Consider the following 26,033-nt stretch of genomic DNA (forward strand, 5'->3'; position numbering starts at 1 on the left):
TATGGGACAGGAACTTGCTTGGACTATCATCCACTCTGGAAAAGCAGCTGCTTCTGAAGGCGTTCTGTGCTAGGTCAGTTTCATGTCAGGAACAGAAGGATGCTGCCCTTCCTCATTACTAGTGCTAACCTGGGAGGCTTTTTTTTTTTTTCTTTTTGTAGTTAAAAAAAGTAAAAATCTTTTGTTAGCAGGAGGTGGCTCAGTCTTTTTCTGAATACTTTGTCATCACTGAAACGGTTATATTTTCTGGCACGTATACATTGACTCTGCAGCGATATTTTACTTGTGAAACATCCGTGAAGCTAACGTTTGGGTAAAAGTAAACTTTGAGTACTAATGATTCAGGTTTGTTGTCATTTACTGTTGACCACAATGGTTTCTAGCAGGTTGAGAGTTGCCTCTAGCATTCGGAGTGCATGAAGTCCTTGTAGGTTTGAAAGGGACAGCAAGAAGGGTGTCACTTCTTGCTATGGTGGAAGGCTCTTGATACTAGCAGATCCCAGTAATGTGGTCTTAGAAGGAGGGCAGACATTTTGCCAGCTGAGCCTCAAGCTCTTCTCTATCATCTTTGTTTGCATATTGCAGGTTTGGTTGGCTTTTGACTGAGTGAAGGCTGTATTTTCTTTAAGTCTGGACTAAAACAAAACGAATAACACCTTCAAGTTCCACCTCCCCCTTTTCCTTTGTAAGGCTTGTGCTCCACAGGAGAAACATCAGGAGGACACAAGTAAACTAGCTAAGGGCATGTACACTAAGCAGAATAATTTGAGTCCTTAAAATTGGGAAAGTGCGACCTTTGAAGTTAAGTTTGTTTTGAGATAGGGTCTTGCTGTGCTACTTGTCTCCAATTCTGTCTGGTGTGCCTCAGCTTTCCAGGGTTGGGGATACAGGCAGGTGCTACCAAGCTTGGCTGTCCCTTTCTTACTAGGATTTAGGAAAATGCCGGAAAGGAAGCTTGCAGGATGCCCTGGAGACGGAGCGTGTTGTTAGTTACCCTGTGCCCTCTTTTCCTAAGATACATAGGAAGTTTAAATGCAGCCATAAGAATTACAGTGTGGATTATTGACTGGCGATTGCTCAAGGCCTCATTTATGGCTGACCCTGGTGCCAGATTGGCCTTGAACTAGACTAGGTATTAGCGAGCGAATGGGATAACCTTGAACTCCTGACCTTCCTGCCTCTCTACCTCCTAAATTACCAACATGGGCCATAGTTCTCCTTTAAATTTGGAGCACAGGAGTGGGGGACAAATGTGGTAACACATGTCGAGTTCTACAACAGTCAGGGCTGCACAGAATGCTACAAACAAACAAACATATTATTATTTTTTACTTTGTATTTTCTTGGCATATATTATCGTATATAAATTATAAACTTTCAAGATAGCATGATAGCTTTACACGAAGCATTCATTATCTATGGTCTTGATGCTTAGTCAAAGACTAATCACTGTATTTGTGCAGAGCTGGATGGTATGGTGTAAATGTAATTAAAGGTAGTTATATTCTGGGTTTAGAAACTACATGGTCCTGTAAAGTCAAAACATAACATTTTATAATAAAACCATAAAAGGGGGTACTTTTAGTGTTTATTAGCATTTTTTGGTATCAAAACACTTAATGGAGGTATACTATGATTAGGCCTTTCATTTTTAACATTAAATATGCATATAGAAAAGTGCATAAAGTAACTATAATTTCAGTGTTTGCCCATTCACATTATCCTAGGTTAGAAAGTAGAGTATGTCTATCACCTGTATTTGCTTCCCCCTAAAATTTGACTATTTTGACTTTTGTGGTAATCTTTTTCTTATAGTTTTACTCTCTTGAACCTCATGTAAGCCAAGTCCCATTTTCCTGCAGTGGTTTGCTTATTCCAGTCAGCTCAGTGAAGCTGACTTTCGGCAGCACATCTTTGCAGCCCCTGTCTATACCAGAACCTTTAACAGCTCTTGTTAATAACGTTAGAGTACTTCTAGTTTGGAAGCATTCTTTGATGCACTCCCAAGAACACAGGTGCAAGAGTTCTGTAGCATTAATTTTTCTTATTGAGATGTGTGAAGACTTTGCAAAGACTGAAGGAACAGAGAATTTAAGAAAATAAATAGCTCCTGTTGTTCATCATGGACATTAAGTGAAATTGCCTTTAAAACATGTCAGTGCTGGGACTGGAGAGGTGGCTCCACATTTAAGAGCACTGGCTGCCTTCCCTTCCAGAGTTCTTGGGTTTAATTCTCAGCACCTCACAGCTATGTGTAGCTCCGTTCTAAGAGATTTGACCTCCTCTGTGTTCTGCTGGCACCAGACAAGTGCGTGGTACACTGACATACATGCAGGCAAAACACTCATATACACATAAAATAGTAAACGTTTTAAAAGCTGTCAGTGCTAGTTGGTAAAAATACAAGTAGTGTGGTTTGGCTGTGTAGCCTTGACTCCTGCCGAGGCTGGCAAGCTCCAGCTTGAAGTTGCTCTTGCCCCAACACTGCACAAGTCAGTGCACCTAGAGGGTGTAACGGACACCCGGTTGCATTATGAGGGTCATTTTGAGCTATTAAGTGCTGACAAGGTTTCTAGGTCCTTTGTGGGCCTGAGAAGGACTTTGAGCATCACTGCAGTACTGCGCCATTGGAAATGAGCCAATAGTTCAGAAACTAAGTATTGGATAAGTACATGATGTCATATCCACAGAATTATGTGGCCAAAATTTAATTTTATTAAAGTTTACGCCAAACACGACTTTACAGTGGAGTATTTTTGCATATCGGGGCACTTGATGAAGAAATCGACCTTTTTCGAAGAAAGTGAAAGTAGAGGTCCAAGTTTCTGGGCCTTGCTCAGCTCAGGCCTTGGAAAAAGGGGAGCTGAGGAGGAGGCTGCTGCTTTGCTGGTCTAACTTTACTGCTTTAACGTTCACAGACAAGGGGTTAGCAGGGGGTATCTGCCATTTTATGTGCTTTTTAGCAGTAGGTGAAATGCGCCTTTACATTATCTTCTAGTAGATTCAGTTCTCATTACATTTTCAGTTCCTCCTGTTTATAAAATTCTTTGTCCTGTTTATTAAAAAGCAAAGCTGTCTGATTCCCGTGGAGCTCGTTACTGGTAAGGCACCGACGACCGACAAGGGTGCTGAGAGCTGAAGCGGCAAGTGCTCTCGACCTTTGAGTCATCCCCCCACTTCTGGTTTGTTTTTCCATTCTTTCTCTTATTGAGACAGGATCCCCCTAATTAGCCCAGGCTGGCCCTGAATTCTCCAGCCTCTTTTAACTTCAGCATCCTAGTCCTGGAATTCCAGGCAAGCACTATCACACGTAGTCTGCATTTCTTTATTGTGTTCTTAATTGGGGGAGCTTTGGGTTGCTATATAGAGTTTCAGACTTGAGGCCAGGAGTGTAGCTGTGTGGTAGACTGTGTGCCTAGCAGGCAGGTGGCCTGCTTCAATTTGTAGCACCACAAGAAAAAAAGTTTCAGTTTGAATATAAGAAGTATTCTAAGGTTTGACAGAGACTTGCATTTAGACACAGTGCTTCTTTTAAAATCTCTGTAGGAAGTTACTGCATCTATAGTCTGCATGAAGTCAGAGCAGGTTTGTGAGAGGCATCTTGGAAGGCAGGCTACTTTGTGCATCTGGAACACCTCAGTTGTAATGAAAGCCCAATAATCATAAATTGGCTTCAGTATGTTTCTAATCAGAATATTTGATGCTTAAAGATTCCTTATATATTGTGTTTATTTAAAGTGTTCCTTAAGCTTGTTAGAAAATGTTAGAAGACTCTCTCTCTCTCTACATATATATATATATATATATATATATATATATATATATATATATATATATGCAGATTTTACTGTTTATTTGTATTGATGGTGAATCAAACCTAGGGCACTGAACATTCTAGGCAAATCACTTCTCCACTGAGCTGTATCCTTAGTCCTTACATTCTTATTCTTTCTCCTTTCCCTCTTCCCATACCGCTTAGCCTTACATAGGCTAAGTAAATGGTGTACTACTAAACTATACCTACAGCCCAATATTCCAGGTTTAAATTGGAAATATTAATTAGAATATTAATAGTCTTTGAAAAAGAATGAGCTATAGCCTTTCCTTTGAAATATTAGGCAAAATAGAACTGTATATTCAAGCCATCATATAAGGTTTTATACTTTAGAAACATAGAACCTTACTTAAACCTAAATAAATAGTAAGGACATGTTAAATTCTGTTTAGGAAAAAAAAAGCCACAGGATTCTCACAATGGGCTTATGTGATATGAACAATGTTGTTTTGGACATTAATATAGAATGCTGAAGCCTGATAAAATTATAGTTGATGTAGATTATATTTATAGCTAGGTAAGAATTGCCCAATATTAATAGAGAAGATAGCTGTACTTTGCCTAACCATGTGGTGAGTTATCATTCATAAAGATTATTAGTTTGACAGGCATGATCAGTTGAGCACCTATTTATGGTAGATATATATTACAGGAACCAAGTTTTGGACATATGAGAAAGTGGGGGTAGTTTGTTGGGGTTTTGGGGCACAAGTAATCTGAGACTGACAAAAGGCTGTATTAAATAAAAACCCAACACTCTAAGCTTAGCTTAGTTGATAGAGTGCCTGTATGGTAGGCATTATGTTTGGAGATGGAGACTAGAGGATCAGAAGTTCAAGGTCATCTTTCTGTTACATAGAGAGGTGGAGAACAATTTGGGTTGTGTGAGAACTATCACAGAACAACCAACCAACCCCCAAAGATCAAAGTGGCAAATTAATCAGTTGGGTGTTATTGAGTCATTTGGGGTAGCCATGCTACCTCTCTGATATGCTCAGCTGCTTGCTCAGCTACATGGTTTCTGGGTTTTTTTGTTTGTCTATTTAAAGACAGATGCCTACTATTATACAGCCCTGGCTGGCCTAGAGTGCTTTATGTAGATCAGCTGGCCTCAAGTTCAGAGAGATCCAGCCGCCTCTGCCTCCCTTGTTTTGAAATGTTTAGTTAGGGTGGCTAGCAAATGTTACTCTTCAAATTGCCAGACTCCTAGGACAGACTTTACGGTTTGGGGACATGTTCTGCTGTTTCATTCAGTTATGTGGGCGTGGTTGTTTTTGTTTTTGTTTTTATTTTCCTACCTCTTAGGCCCAGGGCCTTTTGCATGCTCTAGCAATGGCTCTAGTATGTTTTGTAGTTTTTAACTTTGGAGCAGGGCTCTTACTAAGTTGCTTGGGTTTCCTTGCCTGTGTAGCCATCTTCCTCCTCCGGGCTCTGGAGTAGCCGGGTCACAGGCCTATGCCAACAAGGCTGGCCACAGCATTTTATCAGATCTTTGGTATTCATTCCTAGGAGTCCTTCAAAGGACATGAACATTGTTCTTTTGTCTCTTAGCTCTCAACACCAGAATACTTTCATTGTCTTTCTTCATTTTTATGTTTCTGATATCATACTTCATTGTGTTTGCACACAGGCAATTGAACTATTTATAAGTAAGATGCAGCAGAGAAGGCAGGAAATAGTTGACATTTGTATGCTCTATCTTGCTCTCTGCTTCCTGTCAGTTAAACCACGAAGAGAGGAACAGAGACACAGATGTACGGTTGCTGCTTTAATTTCCCATCAGGGAGCCCAGTTAAGCATAAAGGTTGTTTCATTAAACTTCGTACTTGTTGATTTTAGGGGTATGTATGGTAGGCTTCTTGGTGGGTTACACAGATTGCGTGGATATCTGGCAACACTTTGACATTAGATATAGGACTTATATGAAAATACAAGTTTTACACATTTAAGAGGTTTTTCCTTTTGTGATTTTGTTTTGTTTTTTGAAAGGCTCCATATGCACTTAGGCTGGCATTACACTCATGATCTTCTTGACTTAGCCTCCTAAACGCTGGGGTTATAGGCCTGTACCAAACTATACTCAAGTATACCTTAGTGTGAGTGTGAGTGTGAGTGTGTGTGTGTGTGTGTGTGTGTGTGCTCGCGTATGAAGGCCAGGGGTCAACCTTGGGTGGCACTTCTTAGGAGCCAGAGGTGTCATTCCTGAGGGACTGTGCACTTTGTGCATGCATGCACACACGTTCATATGTGTGCACAGGCGTGTGAGATGTATGTACATATAGGCCAGAAGTCAGTCTTGGTGGTATTACTTAGGAGTCATGCGTTTTATTTTTAGAACTGGGAACTAACCCCAGAGCGTGCACATAATGGGGCATGCTCGTTACCACCGAGCTGCAACCGCTGTTCTACAGAGCCATCAACAGGCTTGCTGAGTCCACTTATTTATTTAATGTTAACTTTGAGATAGTGTCTCTACTATATAGACCAAGCTGGCTTCAAACTCATGGAAGTCCACCTGCTTCTGTAGAATAAAGGTATGCACTACTCTAGCTGGCCTTATCAAGTATATTTAATTTCAAATAATGGAGGGAAATGTAAAAAACAAACAAACAAACAAAAAACCAAATGTGTTTTTGTGGTCTTACTATGGAGGGTAGACAGCTGGATTTTTTTCTGTATGCCCTTTAACGTTTTCTTGGCTTCTATTGTGTCTTATATGTGGGAAATCTGTCCAAACTCACACAAGTGCTGAAGACAGCTGAGGAGGTGAGACAATTTCATTTCCCCGTTGGAAAAGCTTGTTTTCTACTAGGTTGTCCCACCTCATTTTTAGATTTAAATGTTACTGTCAGCATTGCTCCTTCTAACTAGAATGTCTCCCTCCCCTTCACAGTCTCAGAACTTAGCAAGATCAGATGGGAGTTATCACTAATGAACTTGCCCCCTTGTAAGGGTTCCTCCATCTCACAAGTATTTACCCCCCCTCCCTCAGCATTTGTTTAATACATTCATTTACATTTAGTTATCTGTTCCCAATCTTTCCTAGGAATCAAGCCAGTTAAGGACAAAGATTGTGCCCTAATTGCCTTTAGTTTTGTATACTCACCGAGGTTGTAGCTACTAAGTGCAAGCATAGGTGCACTCACACCTCTGATAGCTCCATTCTGGAATCAAAGCCACAGGCTGATTAAAGAACTACAGTGTGTCTTCTCTGCACGTTGCCTTTATGGTATATTTGTAAGAAATAATTGAAGCAAGCGCTTTTTTCTTCCTCCTCGGAGTGTGCTTTTCTGGGGAGCTGTGGATCAAAGCCAGGGTTTTACACATGCCAGGTGAGTGCTCAGGGCTCCTCCACTGAGCTGTGTCCTTAGAAGCAAAGCCTTCCTGAATGATATGCTGGTGGTAGCAGACTGTAGTAAGTGGCCATGAAGTTTGAATCTGTCATGGATATTGCCTTGCTTCATTTCATAGCCGAGTGTCATCTATTCAAAATACTTAATCCATATAGAACATAGATGCAACTAGTCTCTCTCTCTCGCTATATATATATATATATATATATATATATATATATATATGTTTTCCTTCTGGTAGTTAAGTGAATGAAGATTTAGTTAAATAGCATGTACAAAGAATGTAATACAGTCATGTTTTTAAAATTTGTGACTGGTCATGGCCATAGCATAAACAATGAGACCCTGTCTGGGGTAGGGGTGGGGGACAGGAGAGAAAGGAAGGAAGGAAGGAAGAAAGAAAACCTTGTAATTTTCCATTTTAAAAAATTATTAAATTAGGTTGTGAATTTGGGGGTAATAATGGGCCTCACACATTGAGCAAGCACTCTGCTGGAAAAACCGAACCTCTTTGAAAATTTTTGTATTTTTAATTTTTTTTAAACAAATTTGAGAGCAGGTCTCACTCTGCAAGTTGCCAGGCTGGCCTTGAGCTCTCAGTCTTCTGGCCAGGCGGCTGTAGCTGGGTTGACGAGCCAGTGCCGCCCTCACCCTCATAGCTTTTGTTTGGAAGTTACTGTGGATAAGGCCTAAATGTACAACCTAGGATGGCCTCAAGCCCCTGTGCGCCCCAGGCTAGGACAATGGCATGTGAGACAGGATCTGATTAGGTCATGATTTTCTCCTCGTGCATACCTCTGCCTTCCTGGTGCTGGAATTACAGGTGTGCACTACCATTCCTCTATCTCCACCCTTCTCATCCCCAGGGAGAACAAAACCACAGCCCATCAATTCAATGTTTGTTTGTTTGTTTGTTTGTTTGTTTGTGTTCCCCACAACCTGAGCACTTTACCATGCTTGTTGAGAGTATCTGTGCCATAAGGGAAGAGGTGCAGGGGAGTGGCTTACACTTCAGCAGTGCCATCATCTGTGCAGTGCTTGTCACAGCTCTTTCTGCCATTTTGAACAGTAGTCTCAGATTCCTGGGGCTGTCACTGGGCTTTTTGAGCACAGGGACCACCCTCTGTTGTTAGAACTCTATTTGGAAACCCCTGGACTGGCTGAAAAGATACACTGTGGATCCGTTTTAACAATTAGATGCTGCCTTCTGGGGTTAGCTGTCTTGTCTTATTTACTGAACCACACTGCAAACTGCATGGATCAAGGATGAGGCATGCTATTCTGTCTTTTCCACAATACTGTACTTAGGTAAATTTAGCAGATGTTCTGAATGGTTTACCATTGAATCCATTAATAGTAGAGGTGTCTTGAACATAGATTCTTGAGATCTCTTGATAAGCTCTAGATGAACATCAAAGAAGTACATTTCCTATTGGAGAAAACCTCTCCTATTGGAGAAAACATTTCCTATTGGAGAAAACCTCTCCTACTGGAGAAAACCTTTCCTAGAGATGTTTACATGACCCCTAATTATATACATATATAAAATAGGTGTTCAGAGCAGTGGTTGCTGATGGTAAATCAGGAGGCAATAGTTGTAAGGTTCAGTGAGTAGAGGTTCTTGCTGCCAAGCTTAGCAACCAGAGCTGAGTCCACAGTACCCACAGTGGTGGAAGGGGAGAACCAATTCCTGCAAAGTTGTTCACTGCACACCAGAGGCAGATGCAAAGGATAAGAAGGAACCTGAGTCCCAGGGCAGCCTGACCTATGGAGGAAAACATTGTCTCCAAGACACAAACAAAACCAAGCTGGTGATCATATATGTGGTACAGTGTGTGGCATATGCCAACCACACTCATTCACACACACACACACACACACATACACACACACAGACAGAGAGACAGAGAGATGCTCTGAATGTAAAAAAATGGAATAGAACAATTATTTCATATGTGTATAATTTTATCATTTATTAAAGACAAACACATTTACACAAGTAAAGAGGTTTACTTGTTTATTTTTCACATACAGTGATTAAATCATAGCTGAATACTTGGCATTGTGGTACTAAAGCATCTTTGACATTTTCAAAGATGTTTGGTATTTCAGTTTATTATTAACAAAACTGAGAATGTTGTTTCAAATAAATACATTCTACAAAAAAAATGGGAAAGGTATGTTTGAGGCTATTTCAAAAATTGTTGGAAATTCTTATATATAAGAATGACAAGAAAGAAAACATGGAGGAATTTTTGAATCTCTGCTCGGGCAAATTTCCTACTCAAGATGCCTCCCCGGTGGCTCCACTGGGGCTGAGGAGTCAGGAGAAGGAGAGCAGCACAGAAGTTCCGATGGAAGAGGCGCTTGCTCTTTGCTCCGGCTCTTTCCCAACAGACAGGGAGGAAGAGGGTGAAGAGGAGGAATTTGGAGACTTCCAGCTTGTTTCAAAGGAGAATGGATTTGCTAGTGACGAGGATGAACACAGTGACTCCAATGATGAAGAGCTGGCCCTGGACCTGGAGGATGATGAAGAAGAGCTCCTGAAAAGTCTGAGAAGATGAAACGCCAAATGAGACTGAAGAAATACTTGGAAGACGAGGCAGAGGTGTCAGGCAGTGAGTGACGTGGGAAGTGAGGACGAGTACGATGGGGAGGAGATTGATGAATACGAAGAGGACGTCATTGATGAGGTGCTTCCGTCTGATGAGGAGCTGGAGAGTCAGATCAAGAAGATACACATGAAAACCATGTTGGATGATGATAAGCGGCGACTACGGCTATATCAAGAGAGGTACCTTGCTGATGGGGATCTACACAGTGATGGGCCTGGACGAACAAGAAAAAATATATATACAGGAACCCTTTTATTCCCTATAGTGGTAGTGAACACTTTTAATCTCAGTGCTCTGGAGGCAGAGGGAGGTGATCTTTGAGTTCAGAGCCAGCCTGGTCTGCATATTGAGTTCAAGGTCAGCAGGGGCTACACACTGAGACCTTGTCTCCAAAACAGAGACAGAGACAGAGAAGAAATCTTGTCCTATGCAAAGTGTTTATGACTCTCACATTCTGTTACTGGACCCACTACAATTTAAGGAACTGGATTTTAATTAATGTAGTTGAAATGAATTCAAATGATTTAACAATTATGCCCTTATATTTTAAAATATGAAAGCCCTAAGCATTTAGCTTGTATATGTCCCATACCTTCAGATTACTTACAGTGAAGTTTGGTTTTGAGACTTATAAAAAGGAAAACACAGTTTTTAAGCACTCAGTATTTTAAGTGTGTATCTTACCCTTCTATCCCATGCTTTCTGTTTTCCTGCCTCCCATCTTTGAGGTCTTCATGCTGCTGGTGTTTTATTTTCATTGAGCTTAGAAGCTGAGATGCCCGTTAGCCATGTGGATGGTTTTAAGGATCCCCAGCCATAAGACAGAGTCCATCACTGGCCTGCAGCTCAGTTAGGTTAACTGTCTGGCCAGCAGGCCCCAGGAGCCTCCTCCTCTGTTGCCTCCACACCAGCATCATACACAGGCAGATATACCTGATGTATATACCACATTTGTGGGCACTGGACAATGAAGTTATTTGATTGACTGAGTCACTCCCCCAATTGATTTAAAGACAGGATCTCAGTAAGCATCCTATCTCCGTCTCTAACTTGCAAATGCTGGGATTATTGTGGAACAGCGTGGGCCTGGAGGTTGCACACATCCCTCCCTGCCTTTCCTCATGCACTCAGTGCCAAAGCCCAAGTGATGAGAATCAAACCATGGTGGGAGAGCTTGGTTTTCCCAAAACGAAAATATTAACCAGGGGAGTAAGCAGCCACAGAAATGGAACAGATTTCTTGCAGGTTAATTCTTGTTTGTTGCAGAGAAAAATGTTTAGTTGCCTGAACAGGTTTTACTGATAAGGGTGTTATAGCATGTTTATGTTTTCTGGGTAGATGGTATTTGTCAGAGTTCAGGTTTTGGGTACTGGAGAGAAGAAAGTTTCTGTAGACAGTTAATTCACATAATAAAGCATAAGCTAATATTTTGATGATAACAGCCTTTTTGAAAAATTAATTAATTTTTTCATGACTAAATTTATGACTATCATGGCTTTAAATTCTTAGTTTTAAATTCTCATGTTTTCAGAACATGTTCAAAGAGGGCTAATCCTGAGTCCACAGGTAGTAACAGGCCTAGCTATGAGATCTGTTGGTTTTTCAGGTGCAATAAATGCCGACTGAATGTAACCTGACACCAGGTGAGCTGAGTGGCCAATAGCGGGAGGTGGAGAAGTATGCGAAAGAACTGGAATTTCAGGTGTGGGGAGTAATTGCAGCCTCCCCCAGAGGCCTGGGACTGTGTCAGCAAAAAGTCGAGAGTAGAGAAAGTCAGCCTGATTGGTTCGCTCATCCTGGGGCTTTTAAAGTTAACGCAGTTGAAGCTCAGGTGAGTTTGATTGGGAAAAGACCTGCTTGAGCTTCACCAGAGCTACATCTGGGCCTTGATATGCAGTGCCACCGTTTGGACTTTATTTATAAGAAAGTCAAAGCAGTTTGATAAAGTTGTGATTGCCACTCCCCTGTGCTGTCTTTCAATTTAAGAATGATTAGTGTTCTCCTTTATTAATTACATAATAGCTACTGTGAAGACAGTTTATTTACGTTGACAAATGTCCAGTATTACTAAGTAGCTATTCTGACTAGCTAGCTACTTAAAAGATGTGGAAGGGAATGTGATGGCCCACACCTGGAGAGCCAGCACTTGGAGGCAGATGCAAAGGATAAAGGGAGCCTGAGTTCTCGGGCAGCCTGGGCTATGTTAGAAAACATTGTCTCCAAGACACAAACCAAACCAAGCTGGTCGTCATGTATGTGGTATGGTATGAATTGCAGAAACTTTGTTTTATTCATTAATTTTTTTCAAAGAAACAACTCCAAACACAGAATTTGAAAAAATCAGAAGGCTCATTTTTTAAAAAGGGGATTTAGATGTCAAGTTTATGTACTATTTATTTTTATTTTTTATTTTTGGGGTCTCATGTGGTCTAAGCTAGGCTAGAAAAGATTCTCTTGCCTCTACTTTCTAAATGTGAGATTACAGATGAAGAGCAACCATGTTTTGCTTTTAAGCATTTTATTTTATTTTAAAGAAAATTTTATTTGTTTGCTTGTGTGTGTGCCACTTCCTGCCTGGAAATGTATAATGGTCATCATAGAATAGCAGTGAGCATTTGTAACTCGTGGGCCATCTCCAATCTCTCCAGCCCCAAGCTTGTTGCTGTTTGTTTGGCTTTTTTGAGATAGGGTCTTACTGTGTAGCCTTGGCTAGCCAGAAGCTCACTATGTAGACCTCAGTAGAACTTTGAACTTTTTAAGATCTGATTGCCTCTTCTTAAGTGCTGAGTTAAAAACCTCTCTGCCAGGCTGGTGAGATGGTTCAGTGGGTAAAAGCATTGACTACTCTTCTGAAGGTCCTGAGTTCAAGTCCCAGCAACCACCTGTAATGAGATCCGACTCCCTCTTCTGGTGCGTCTGAGGACAGTGTACTTATAATAAATAAATAAATCTTAAAAAAAAAAGACCTCTCTGCCACCATATTTATTTTAAAAATTAAATTATGAAAGGCCTGAATGCAGTGAGCGATGACTTGTTTACTTTGAATATTAACTTGTGTCCCGCCTCCCCATTTTGTGAATATGGTACATGGCTTAGATCTTTCTAGTGAGGTTGTGCTCAGTGCTTGAGAACACTTGATGCTCTTGCAGGGAATCCAGGTTCAGTTCCCAACACTTCCACCAGGACCCGGGCATGCCTGGGCACACATACATACATTCAGGCAAAACACGCATAAGCACAGGAAAAAAAAATCTAAAAAAAAAAAAAAATTAAATAAAAGTATTGCCCTTTCCTTCCTTCCCATTGGTAGCTAGTAGACTAATATTGTTCTTATTTGGAGAAAATTAATTCTAATTGCATAATGGTAATGGCACTGGTATGAGGTTCCTCCCATGTTTACACTTATTTTTCTTTTTAAAGATTTATATATTTTATGTTTTCTGCATGTTCGTTTGGGTATATGTGAATCACATGTGTGCTTGGGGCCTACAGAGGCCAGAAGAGGGCATTGGATTCCCACAAACTGTGGTTACAGGCAAGGGTGAGCTGCGCTGTGGGTTCTGGCAGCCAAACCCAGAGCCTCTGCAAGAGCAGCAGTGCTCTTAACCCCTGAGTCTTCTCTTCTGTTCACAGATTCATAGATCTGTCAATGTAAATGATGGCAGTGATACTATACTTGAACTGTGAACACCAGTAAACATCAGAAGATATTTTAACGAGTTATTAAATTGTGGTAGCTGTATAAAAGGCGTACATGTTTTTGTTCTTATTTTTTATTTTGCTCTTTTAAGGCTGAGTGAAGCTGAAAAGAATATGATATGGTAGACTTGGGGGTGCACAGTAATGCTCAGCTAAGGCTTAAAGCTACAAAGGAGACAGCCTCAAACCTTCCCTTCACTCCAACTGTATATATGGTTAGAAGCGATAGATTTTATGCATCAAGAGGATGCATAAAATAGCTTCCGGAGACATTTCAACTAAAAAGTGTACCGGAGTGTGGGACCGTGCTTGGGAACACATGCTTGGTTTTGATGGTGTTGGGGTCTAAACTCAGGGCCTTGTGCATGCAATGTTCTCTGTCACTGAGCCGTTTCCTCTCCCCCTGGTGCTCTGCTGATAAAAACATGAGTGACGTCTCACTAGTAAAGATAGAGGGAGGGGCAGGAGGAGCCTGGGCCTCTCATGTTCTCTTTGCTGCTTATTGGCTGTGTCCTTAGGCAGGTCACATTGCTTATGGTCCCAAATTCCTTACCTTTTCAATGAAGTGTGTAGTTCTCAGCTATTCCTAGGTGTCTTTTTCAACTCTAAACCCTGTAATTCTACAAAATTTTTGATTGATGGGCAGACCATTGTGCCGTCTACTTTGATAACCACGAATTTGACTTCATTTCTGTTGCCTAGCATTCATTCTAAAACAATGAAAAACATCAGAAAAAATTGTGGTCCACCACACAAAAATTAGAGTCATTGCAAGCGGTGGGTCCACTGCTTCTGGTTTCTAGTTTTAATGTGGAGCCTCGCTTTTTTCATGTTGTGTTCTTTAATTTCTGATGCATTTCTTCTAATAGTATTTTTCCAAATAGCCTTGTTTTTCTTAGAATTCTTGAAGATGATTTTGGGAAAGTCTCTTCATCAGCAGCTACTTGATGTAAGAACACTTTCTGTTCAGTCATTTTCTGTACAGTTATTACAGAAGTCCTCTTACTCGGGTCCCCCGCCCGGCCAGCAGTGTACAGAAACCAAGTGCCATCCGAATAATCGGTTCCCGTCCAGTTCTCCCTTTCCTCCTTGCTGATGCCTTTCACCTTTTTGAGCTAGAATGATTCATTCTAAAATCTTGTTTGTTTAATTGACTCTGTGTTTATTGTTTCCACAGGGAGCTATTGTTTCCACATTGGTTCCACTAGAACCTTATATTAAATGTATGGTTTACTTACATTAAATGTGTTTGTACTATAGTAATTTCTAAAGAAATATTAATATTAATCCCAAGTGCTGCAATTAAAGGAGTGAGTGTGCCCCCACCATCTGGCTAAAAAAATCTTGATGTATTAAGTATTTTATTTAGGATAAGGTTCTGAAAGGGAGGGAATATTTGAGGGAAAGGAAATGGGATTCGATATTTTTATGGAGTGTTATATTTGTCTTCGTATTGCTGAAAACTGACAAATGCAGTATAAAATTAATAAATACCAGTTTTAATGTAAAATCTTAATGGATATCTCATATTTTTGTATCTGAAATGGTTCTCAAATCCTATATTTTATGCTTTATATTCAAAGAGGGATTAATTTTTGCAAGTTTCAATTAATTTTTTTATATTTGAAATACTTTATAATAAGTTATGCAAGACAATTTGAATTGAGTTGTTATAGCCATTAGAATGAAACAATGTTTTGTGTTTAAAATTGATAAAGTCACTGTGTTTGGGACAGGGTCCTAACTGAACTCTGTTAAGTGAAGTTTTTGAAAAATATTTATTTTCTATGAATGGGTGTTTTGCCTGCATGAGGATATCATGTTTCCTGGTACTGGAGTTACAGATGGTTGTAAGCCACCATGTGGGTGCTGAGAATTGATCCTAGTTCCTTTACAAAAGCAGCAATGCTCTTAATCACTGAGCTATCTCTCTAGCCTCAGAAGTAAAGTTTCAAAGATTTATACAACTGGACTTATCGAAAGGATACCAAAATGCAAAACACTGGAGTCAGCTTAGATTTTGTGGCTAATGGGCTCTGGTAAAAGGCTCTCAGTGACTGTAGAGATGAGGCTTAAGAAATAATTGGAACCTAAGGAGCACCTGTTGCATGTTTTGCCCATTATATTCAGAGCTATAATTAAGCTAATGCTTATTGAGTTCAGTTTCTGTACCAGGCTTTCAGCACACACATTTGGCTTTCTCTCTAAGCAGAGGTGCAGACTGAAGCTGGCATCTTTCTAGGCAGGTGCTCTGCGGCTGACCTGCAGTCCCAGTCCCAGGCACACATATCTCACGGATGCTTTGCCCAGCTCTAGACTTTGTCGTCATTTATTGTGCTCATGAACAGAAGGAGAGCACTAGAGTATATGTAGAGTATACGTGTATGGAAGCCTAACTCAGGGCCGCACCGCAGAGGCGGAGCCCAAGTGGTCTGAGGTTAGAGTTCAGCAGAAATGTTTTGTTTTAGGACTTAACCTCAATGTGAAGATTGGTGGTGAGAACTTAGGAATCTTAATTCTAAGCATTTCTGTGCTATAGTTCCCCAAAGGAAAAGGGCCTGAGAGATAGTCTGGGAATTGTTTGGATGCCCAGAACTGGGTTACTTCTCTAAAATGTGTCCATAAGGTGCCAGCATGTGACTGGTAGAGGAAGAGCTTTCTCCTTCTTTCTCCTTGTTACTTCATAGTGTTGTGGAAACACGTGTTTGAGAACTGTTGTAGCAGCTATCTTCCTGAGTATATGGCTCATTAATGGGTACATTTAAATAGGTTTGGTATTATTGTTTGTTTGACTGTTTTAGGCCAGGGCTGGTTATATAGCCCAGGCTGGCCCCAAATTCCTGCCTGCAATTTCAGGCTTGTGCCATCATGTCTATTATTAAACAAGCTTAAAATCTGTGAGGCTTTTAGGTTGACTTAGGGTAGATCAGATGCTTTGTTTTCTGACTTGACAGCCATGTCTTTTTGTGTATAGGGAAGATCATGATCTGTTTGGACATTTTAGACAGACGGACTCAGAGCTTCTTGAGATGAACTTGACTGACGTGTACTGACTGGATTCGGGGGTGGGGAACCCTAGAAAGTGGAGTTCCCCCTTAAATTTGACATAAACATTTACTTAAGTCTGTATTTGAAACTGTGTAATAGCACAAAGGTCTAGGTAGATTTAAAAGCAAGTCTATGTGTTTTATAGTGATTAAGTTTTGATTTAAGAGATGAGATGGTAATGTTAGCTGTGCTGTGCTAATACATCATGATGTCTGGGCACCTCTGCTAACTTAATGAACAATTGAATCACTGCTGTAAGTATCAGTCTTGTCTGTTACTAAATAAAATTAATACAGCAGAGCCGTGCTATTCCAGTATCCTTGACATGCAAAAAAGGGACCTCTGCTTTAAGAATCAGAAAGTGTTTTTGTTTTTTGTTTTCCCGTCAAGAACCACACTAGAACCACAGAATACCAAAACAGGAGAGAGGATGGCTAGGAAGAAGGCACAGAGGGTCAGAGGCCTAATGAAACCAAAGAAAATGCTTCTCTTATGGTTTGGTTTGGTGAACTCCCGATACATGAGAACTGAAACTGTGTCAGAGCTCAGTTATCTTTTCCTACCCATGCAGCTGGGTGAGGGTGATTTGGGGCAGCCATTTTGGGTTATTTTTACAGGTTCTCAGTCATGGGGTATGAGGTGAGGCTGTCTTCATTGCTTGTCATTACTTTTGAAGGTGCCAAAGGGCAGTGGGGAAAGCACAGTAGCACTCTGGAGATGCTGCTAAGAAAAAGGAGCTTTGTAACTTTAGACAGCTCACTCCTCACACAGGTTTTCTGTCTGTAAGAAAGCCAGGTCTTAGTGCACCCTTGAACCTAACCTTTTACAGAAAAACCCCTGTGGCGAACATTCCTCAATTCCATTGTATTTCCTTGCTCTGGTGTTTGAAGATGATAGTAATTTCCTCTTTATCAAAATTACTTCACTGCTAAACAAAGAATGTATGTAGCAATAGCTTGAATATTCAGTGGTAGATGTTAAAAATGTTATTTGTCATTAACATAAACCTTCTTATCACTAGCATGGGCACCAGGTTTGGTGGGCACAGAAGAAATTAGAGGCTCTGGTTCTTTCCAGGAGAGGTTTGCCCTACTGATTTCTGATTCCTACATACTGGCTTTCAGACAACGGTCACTGAAACATTTATTCAGTTGAATTAAGTGGGCAGCACTTTAAAACACGGTGTGATTAGTGCTAAGTTGGTAGGATAGGCAGGAAGTGCTGTGATTTTGAAGGGAACCAATCCTTATGGGTTTAGACATGAAGTTGGAAGACTTTATGAAGGAACTTGGAAGGCAGAGGGAAGAGGATCAGGAGTTCAAAGTTACTCTTGGCTACATAGTCAGTCTGAGGCGATCTGGCCTACCTGAGTCCCTTTCAAGGAGAAAAAAAAAGTGACTTAAACATTGACAAGTGGGAAGATAAGATTGAGAGGTGGGAGGGGACATTCCAGGAACAGGAATAATAGGAAAAAAGAAGGGAGACAAAAACAAAGATGTGGTGGTCAGGGGAACGGCGGCATTAGGCAGGGCTACATAGAGGAATGGGGCTATGTCACAATGTAAGGGTAAAAGTAAGGGATGTTTATGCCAGGTCAAGTATACATCTGTGTTGATACATCTGAGCTCAATTAACACAAACATACATTTATACATATTTGTCCTCTCTAGGCTTGAAACAATGACCAGACTGTTTAAAGTACTTTGTTGTTGTTGTTGTTGTTGTTGTTGTTTTCAAGACAGGGTTTTTCTGTGTAGCCCTGGCTGTCCTGGAACTCACTCTGTAGACCAGGTTGGCCTCGAACTCAGAAATTTGCCTGCCTCTGCCTCCCAAGTGCTAGAATTAAAGGCGTGCGCCACCATGCCTGGCTTAAAGTACTTTCTTAGTGTTATACTTAAGTCTCTGTTAAAAGGGTTAGGCTGGGTCAGAATTGAGCAGCACTGGCCTGAAACTGAGTTTTGTGAGTAAAAATCTGACTTGAATTCCTAACCCTTATTTAATTTTGATTTCCAGTTATGGGAGTTACAGTGATCTATGTTGCTCTCTAAAACCTGGGATATACGGGGAACTGGCCTGACTAAAGTAGTATACCTGACCTGGCTAGCCCTTGCTAATTAGATGAAGTTTTCCAGGAAACTGACTCACCGTGGCTCTGCATTCCCAAACTTGTGTCTTTACAATTATTAGCATTAGTCACCATCCTTTACTTCAAGTCGTCATCTCTTTGAAATATTTATACTAATATTATAAAAGATGTTTCAAACAACTCGATTTTTAAAAACATGACTATTTTAAAATCGTAACTTTTCATATCACATTTATGTCCATAAACATTTAATGTTTCATACAATTGTAGTAAACACCTATATTAATTTTGTTAGTGGTAGCATTACTTTTTAAAAAACACTAGTGTACAAACGTGTTTGGCAGTCCTTTTCAGAGCATGCTGAGGTTGTTTTGGCTCCTAGGTTGCATTTCTGTTTTCTCCTATTGTGAAGTTCGGCCCTTTGCATGGTCTAGCTTGCCGTGACGTGGTCAAGTGCAGTTTCCTTCCTGTCGCTTGTGTTAGCGATAAGGCTACATTTCAGTACTTTCAAAAGGAAGGCCCCGAAGACAGGCTTGGTCTAGCGGTTTTTTCTCACCCCGGGCTCTTTCAGCGACAGAAAAGTAGGCTCTAATTTCAGCTCACTCTTAAAAGCTCATCAAACAGCATTTGCAACCTTTAACTGTCTTCATTTAGGTATATATGATGGGGGTGGTGCTTGCATGTTGCTGTTAAGGACGAATGAGTCTTGTTATGAGATTTAGAGAGAGTGGTGGTTCCTGTGCGTGTAGGTGATCAGCTGGGTCAGTGAGAAGAATGAAATTGTTTGTATATGCTCTGCTGGGATTTAAAATTTCCTAATTATTACTGGAACATCCCCCCCCCCATACTTGAACTCAAGTACACCTCGGGGAAGAAAGAAAAAATAATGAGGGAGATATGTTATCTTAGGAATGAGGTCTTCAAAGAAAGTGTCTTGAAAACCAAACCACTGTGTGTACCAGCAATGCTGATTTTCCTTAAGTATAACAGTGACATTGGATATGTGCTGTGTCAGTTGTTACATTTTAGCCAGGGGATTGCCTTTTTACCACTAACCTAAGCCTTTGTTTTTCAGGGACAAGAAGACCTAGTGAATGATTTCAGAAAACGTGCCTGTTTTCTTAGAATGTCAATGCAGCAAGCAGGTCTGAAGGACTCCTTTCACCGAAGAGCGTCTTGTCTGCAGTAACTTCACAGACCTGCCTGAGAGGCTCTTCCCAAACTCCACTGCACCCTACCTGCTGCTCCAGACTGGAAGCTGCTTAGGCCTTTTCTCATGTGGATCTAAGGGGAATGCTTTACTATGGCTGCTGTTGTCCAACAGAACGACCTAGTGTTTGAATTTGCAAGTAACGGCATGGAGGACGAGCAGCAGGTGAGCCAGAAAGGCCAGCTTTAGTCCACTTCTTAGGAGTTGTCATCCGCGTCGGGGTGTTTGCTTTAGGACATAGTACAACATTCTAAAATAAAAACTGAGAAATTAAGTATTTGGTAGTAATGTCATTTCATATTTTAAGTACCAATTAATTCACTACTTGTAAATGTTACTGTTTGTTTTGATGTGGTAACAAGGAAGTAGTATTTGGGACTCACCTTGGTTTTCTGTAAAATTAGACCAAATAGTAACTATCCTTAGTAATATTTCTTTAATGATTTTAAACAGTTCTAAAGAACATAACTGATGTCCATAATTAATCTTTTAATTATGAGCTGTTTTTTTCTAGGATATTAAACAGTTTTGGCCACCTCACAACCACACTTTTCAGTTCAAAGACTATGAGCTCCCAAGGAAATGTTCTGACTCTTGCAGAGCTTGGTTTGTCATCTGTAGGGGACTTGAACCTAGGACTTACTAGTCACCTTTCATTGAATATGTATGTGATGTGTTGCTTACTGCCTTCACATAAGTAAGGTCCCAAGAGATGCTGAGGTAAAGGGTTTAACCCTAACTGTGAGCCTCTGATCCTCCCACAGTGTGAAAGGGCTACACTTCATAATTAAGACAGGCAGTGCAGGGATGTGAGCCGTGGTGTGGGAATTGGTATGTCGAGAGAGGTCCTTTGCTAAGAGGCTTTTAGGAAGCAGTGGTTTAAAGTGTGCTGAAGAGTGCGATTTACAGACTGAAATAAGCTTGCTCCCCAAATCTTAAGTAGATCAGTTCTGATGTCTGCTTTATTCCAGAAACAGTTACTACAAATAATAAAATTGATTCCCAGTTATGGCAGGACATTGTGGCTTCATAGCTGTTTGTATTGTGTACTGAAATGATACAACATAGAGTTTATAAGTATTCCTACAAAAGGGGAGAATTTGGGACTAACTATCCTTAAAATCAAGGTGAAATCCAAGGGAAAAACCGAACACCTGAAAGCATATTAATATTGATTGGAATTGAATCTAGAGACAACAGAGGAGATAGTGTGAGGAGAGGGAGTGTTTTTGAGTTATTTTGAGACAGGATGTTTGTGCACACACTAAAGCTTGAAAAGGAGTATGCTGCCTACCTGCTTTCTAGATAAAAGGTCCCGTGACAGGTCCCAGGCTAACTGTGGTGAGCTGTGCTGTGGCACAGAGACAGTGGCAGCAGAGGACAGAGCACTGATCTGTCACCAGCATGCTCTAGTGTGCTGGTTCTCACACTCTGACCACGAGAAGTGCGTTATACATTCCAGTTCCGAGTTCTCACGTGGTATAAGACTGAAAGGTGTTCTGCATAACTGCCTGTACACTTACTACTATGTTGGATGTACTTAATTTAGGGTTTTTTTTTTCCTTTTATGTCTTTGGGAAGGGTGCTAGTAGTTTGACTCACCTCTGCTTGCTCTGATATTTATTTAGTTGTTGTTGTGTTTACTTTTTTTTTTTTTTTTTCCTGAGACAGGGTCTCTCTGTGGAGTTCTGGCTTGCCTAGAACTCCCTATGGAGACCAGGCTGACCTCAAATTCAGAGATCTGCCTGCTTCTGCCTCCCAAGTGCTGGGATTGAAGGCATTCATTTCCCACATGCCTGGCCCACTTTCTAGGTTTTTGAGATGTGATCTCATATAGATGAAGACAGCTTTGAGCTCCTGGTTTCCTGGCTCCCACTTCCTGAATGCTGGGCCTTCAGATGTGGGTCCCACACTTACCAACTGCTCTTTTCCTTTCTCTTTTGTCCTGTTCTTGTTTCTTTCCTTTGCCCTTTTTTATTTTTCTTCCTTGATACACTTAAATACTTTATATGTTAACCTATGAAATAAATGCTGATAGCTTTATTTTTTGATGAGGAAACAGAGACATAAAGTAGTTAATAGTTTGCTCCCAGCTGTCTAGCCAGTAATTATAACGCATGCAGTTTGACTTTCAGTAATATATACTTGCGGGCTGCTCTAGCTGGGTTCAGGGGCATCCATTGCTCGTATTATCAAATTATTTAAACTGTGGCTCTGCCTCCTTATATGATTTTGTTTTCAGTTTTATTCATTACTTCTGAGATGAGACCTTATCATGTAGCCATGCTCGCCTTGGGTGTAAGAGTCTCCTGCATTCATCCTCTGAGGGCAGGGATTAGGATTGTTCGCTTGTGACGCCATAACTGGCCTAGTTTAATTTGTAGTTTTACATAAAAGTAGTGACCTGCCAGCTTAAAATCACATGCTACAAAAGTGCATAAAGTATGTCAGATGTGGCAGCTTCTATCTAATTCTACCACTCAGATGGCTGAGGCAGGAGGATCAGGAGGAGTTTAGTACCAGCCACTGTTACAAAATGGGTTTGATACCAGCTTGCGACTCTTATCTCTAAAAAAAAAAATAAAAGTGTGTAAAATGGTGTGTGTAGGTTCTGCAGTAGTTGTTTTTCTATATTTGAGTGGAACATTATTTACCCTACTAGTCTGTAACTATGACCATTCCCAGTGTCTTGCTGAGTTGTGGCAGTGAGAAATCCTGTTTGGGAATGCCATACCCTCTGGAGTGGCAGAGATGGTTAGGAACTGAGATACTGAAATCGGAATGCATGGCTTGATAACTAGCTCTGTTGCTTAGCTTACTACTGCGATCCTTGCAAATTACTTAATCCTCTGTGCACTGGTTTCCTCATCTGCATGGCAAAAATAAAAACCAGAGGAGCTAAGCTGTAGGACTGGTGTGAGGGCTGAGTAAGTTGCTGCTTACAGAGCTCTGAGAACCACTCCCAGGGCAGAGCTTATGTTGACCAACCACCATCTTGTCAGGGCACCTGTTTCCATACAGCATGGCTCTCTTCCCAGCTGTGAAGGTCATCTGAAAAATCACTAAACTGGGATCGTTGCATTTGCTCTTTTTTTTTATTAGATATTTTCTTCATTTACATTTCAAATGCTATTCTGAAAGTCCCCTATACCCTCCCCTGTATTTGCTTTTAATCCCAGCACTCAAGAGGAGGAGACAGAGCCGGGCGTGGTGGCGCACGCCTTTAATCCCAGCACTCGGGAGGCAGAGGCAGGCGAATTTCTGAGTTCGAGGCCAGCCTGGTCTACAGAGTGAGTTCCAGGACAGCCAGGGCTATAAAGAGAAACCCTGTCTCGAAAAAAAAAAAAAAAAAAAAAAAAAAAGAGGAGGAGACAGGTGGATCCCTGTGAGTTTGAGGCCAGCCTGGTCTACATAGATAAATAGTAAAATGACATTTTGACATTTTTACTATTTTCATTTACATTTCTATAACTACTAGTAATGAGTAGCATATTGGTTTTTTTTGTTTGTTTGTTTTTTTGTTTTTTGTTTTGGTTTTTTGAGACAGGGTTTCTCTGTATAGCCCTGGCTGTCCTGGAACTCACTCTGTAGACCAGGCTGGCCTCGAACTCAGAAATCCGCCTGCCTCTGCCTCCCGAGTGCTGGAGCATATTGTTTTTAAACTTTGTTTATTGTTTTTAAACTTTGTTTATTGATAATTTGAACTTGAGTTACTTAGTTTCCTATTACCCAAAACATCTTTATAATGCAGATATATTATAACCATTGACTTCTTACTAATCTATTTTATGACTAGACTGGGTAAATTGTCTCTTCTTTTGACATTTCCTCCTAGCCTATTAGCAGTTTTTAATTGTATGTGTTATATGAGAAATTTCAAAAGTTCAGTTAAAATTTATCAGTACTATCAACTAATGCTATCAAGTTTGAGCTTTTTTTTCTCTTAGTTTCTGCTTAAGAAAGCTTTTCTTTTTTTTTTTTTTTCCATTTTTTATTAGGTATTTAACTCATTTACATTTCCAATGCTATACCAAAAGTCCCCCATATCCACCCACCCCCACTCCCCTGCCCACCCACTCCCCCTTTTTGGCCCTGGTATTCCCCTGTACTGGGGCATATAAAGTTTGCAAGTCCAATGGGCCTCTCTTTCCAGTGATGGCCAACTAGGCCATCTTTTGATATATATGCAGCTAGAGTCAAGAGCTCCGGGGTACTGGTTAGCTCATAATGTTGTTCCACCTATAGGGTTGCAGATCCCTTTAGCTCCTTGGCTACTTTCTCTAGCTCCTCCATTGGGAGCCCTATGATCCATCCATTAGCTGACTGTGAGCATCCACTTCTGTGTTTGCTGGGCCCCAAGAAAGCTTTTCTTAACACTAATATTATTAAAATTTTCATCTAGTATGCTTCACCTCTTTGGCTCTTCAGCTCATCTGAAGCTCATTTTTTACGTGGGAGGCGCTACAGTGATCTGATAACTCCTCCCCTTCCACACTGGTAGTTTTTACTCTCTACTTTTATTGATTTAAAAAAATTTTTCTATCCTAAAACTTAATTGTTGTTTAAATTACCCTAGATCAGACATAACATTTAAACTTATTGTTTATTGTATAATTGAACTGTTTTTATATGGTGCCAATGTTGCATTGATTTCATTGTCACTTTATAGATTTGGTGTAGGATAAGTTAATTTCCACTTCAAAGGGTAGTTTACTATTTCTACCCACTTTCAGCCCAGGAAACCACTACTTTGCTTTCTGTCCTTGTATATTTGCACAGTATAGGCATTTTGTATATGGAATCATAACCTACACGTTTTATGGTTGATCCCTTCCCCCCTTTGTCCCTCTCTTATACTAAGAACTAAACCTAGGGCTATAGCCTTTAATAAATGTGTTCATTCATGTTGTGCCATATATCACAGGACAAATTACCACAACACTTACCTCTCAAAAGGAAAAAACAAAACATAACAAAAACCTTAAGAGGATCCTTAGTGAGCCTTACTTTTGAGAGATGCATAGCCAAATTAACAATTTATCCTGACCAAAAAAAAACAAACAAACCCTTTTTCAAATTCACTCCCTCAGACTGGGCAGTGGTGGTCTATGCCTTTAATCCCAGCACTTGGGAGGCAGAGGCAGGCAGATTTCTGAGTTCAAGGCTAGCCTGGTCTACAAGGGCTGGCCTTGAGCTCAGCCAGGGCTATAAAGAGAAACCCTATTTCGAAAAAAAATAAAAATTCACATCCTCTGTTTTCATTACTTGTTGCAGTATGGTATGTGTGTTGTCTTAGACAGTGTTTTGTTGCTGTGAGCAGACACCATAACTGTGGCAACTCTTAGAAAAGAAAGCATTTAATTGGGGCTTGCTTACAGTTTTAGAGGTTTAGTCCATTATCATGTTTGGAAGTGTGATGATGTGCAGGCAGACATGGTGCTAGAGAATTAGCTGAGAATTCTGCATCTGAGTTAGCAGGCTGCAGGAAGAGAAAGTCATTGGGCCTAACTTGGGCTTTTGAAAACCATAAAGCCCACTTCCAGTGACACACTTCCTCTAACAAGGCCACATCCCTAGTCCTTTCAAATAGTCACTTCCTGGTGGCAAGAAAGCCAGTAAGATTAGACTATGTTTAAACAACTTCATAGGAATTTACAATGGGAATTCCAATGTCATCTTGGGTAAGCCTAGAGAAAAGATAGTTTGCTTAGACCTTTAGGTTGTTTTGTTGCTGTGTCTTTAGCTAAGTGTCTTTAGAAGTGCCTTCACTACTAGAGCCAGCGGATAGAAAATGAACTCTGGTGAGGGCTGGTGAGATATGGCTTAGCAGTTAAGAGCACTGACTGCTCTTACAAAGGTCCTGAGTTCAAATTCCAGCAACCACATGGTGGCCCACAGCCATCTGTAATGAGATCTGATGCCCTCTTCTGGTCTACAGTGTACTTACATATAAATCTTTGGGCAGGAGCGAGTGGGGCCAGAGTGAGCAGAGGTCTTGAGTTCAAATCCCAGAAACCACATGATGGCTCACAACCATCTCTACAGCTACAGCATACTCATATACACAAAATAAATAAATAAATCTTAAAAAAAAAAAGAAAAAGAAAATGAACTCAGTTTGCTGTGATCCTAAATGCTGGGTTCATGATGAATATAGCCATCTATACATCTTAAAACCCAAGCTTTA

General features: G+C 40.6%; 1 protein-coding gene and 1 pseudogene across 11 annotated transcripts in view; both read left to right on the forward strand.

The window, feature by feature from the left end:
• Gm9243 (predicted gene 9243) overlaps window positions 1-13,489 on the forward strand; it is a 43,236-nt pseudogene extending 29,747 nt beyond the window's left edge.
• Window positions 1-26,033, forward strand: part of Elf1 (E74-like factor 1) — a 101,318-nt gene that overhangs the window by 35,238 nt on the left and 40,047 nt on the right. For 7 of the 11 annotated variants that reach the window (XM_030247642.1, NM_007920.4, XM_011244948.3 and 4 more), the window contains exon 2: window positions 19,712-20,011. In XM_030247642.1, the coding sequence (XP_030103502.1) occupies window positions 19,940-20,011 (72 nt within the window). In that variant the 5' untranslated portion in view covers window positions 19,712-19,939. Of the gene's footprint in view, window positions 1-52; window positions 74-19,124; window positions 19,291-19,377; window positions 19,398-19,711; window positions 20,012-26,033 lie in introns of those variants that run through there. The other 4 variants (XM_030247639.1, XM_011244946.2, XM_011244947.2 and 1 more) reach the window with 4 other exon arrangements.

This window comes from Mus musculus, chromosome 14 (assembly GCF_000001635.26).
Source record: "Mus musculus strain C57BL/6J chromosome 14, GRCm38.p6 C57BL/6J".
In the NCBI taxonomy this organism is placed as follows: Eukaryota; Metazoa; Chordata; class Mammalia; order Rodentia; family Muridae; genus Mus; species Mus musculus.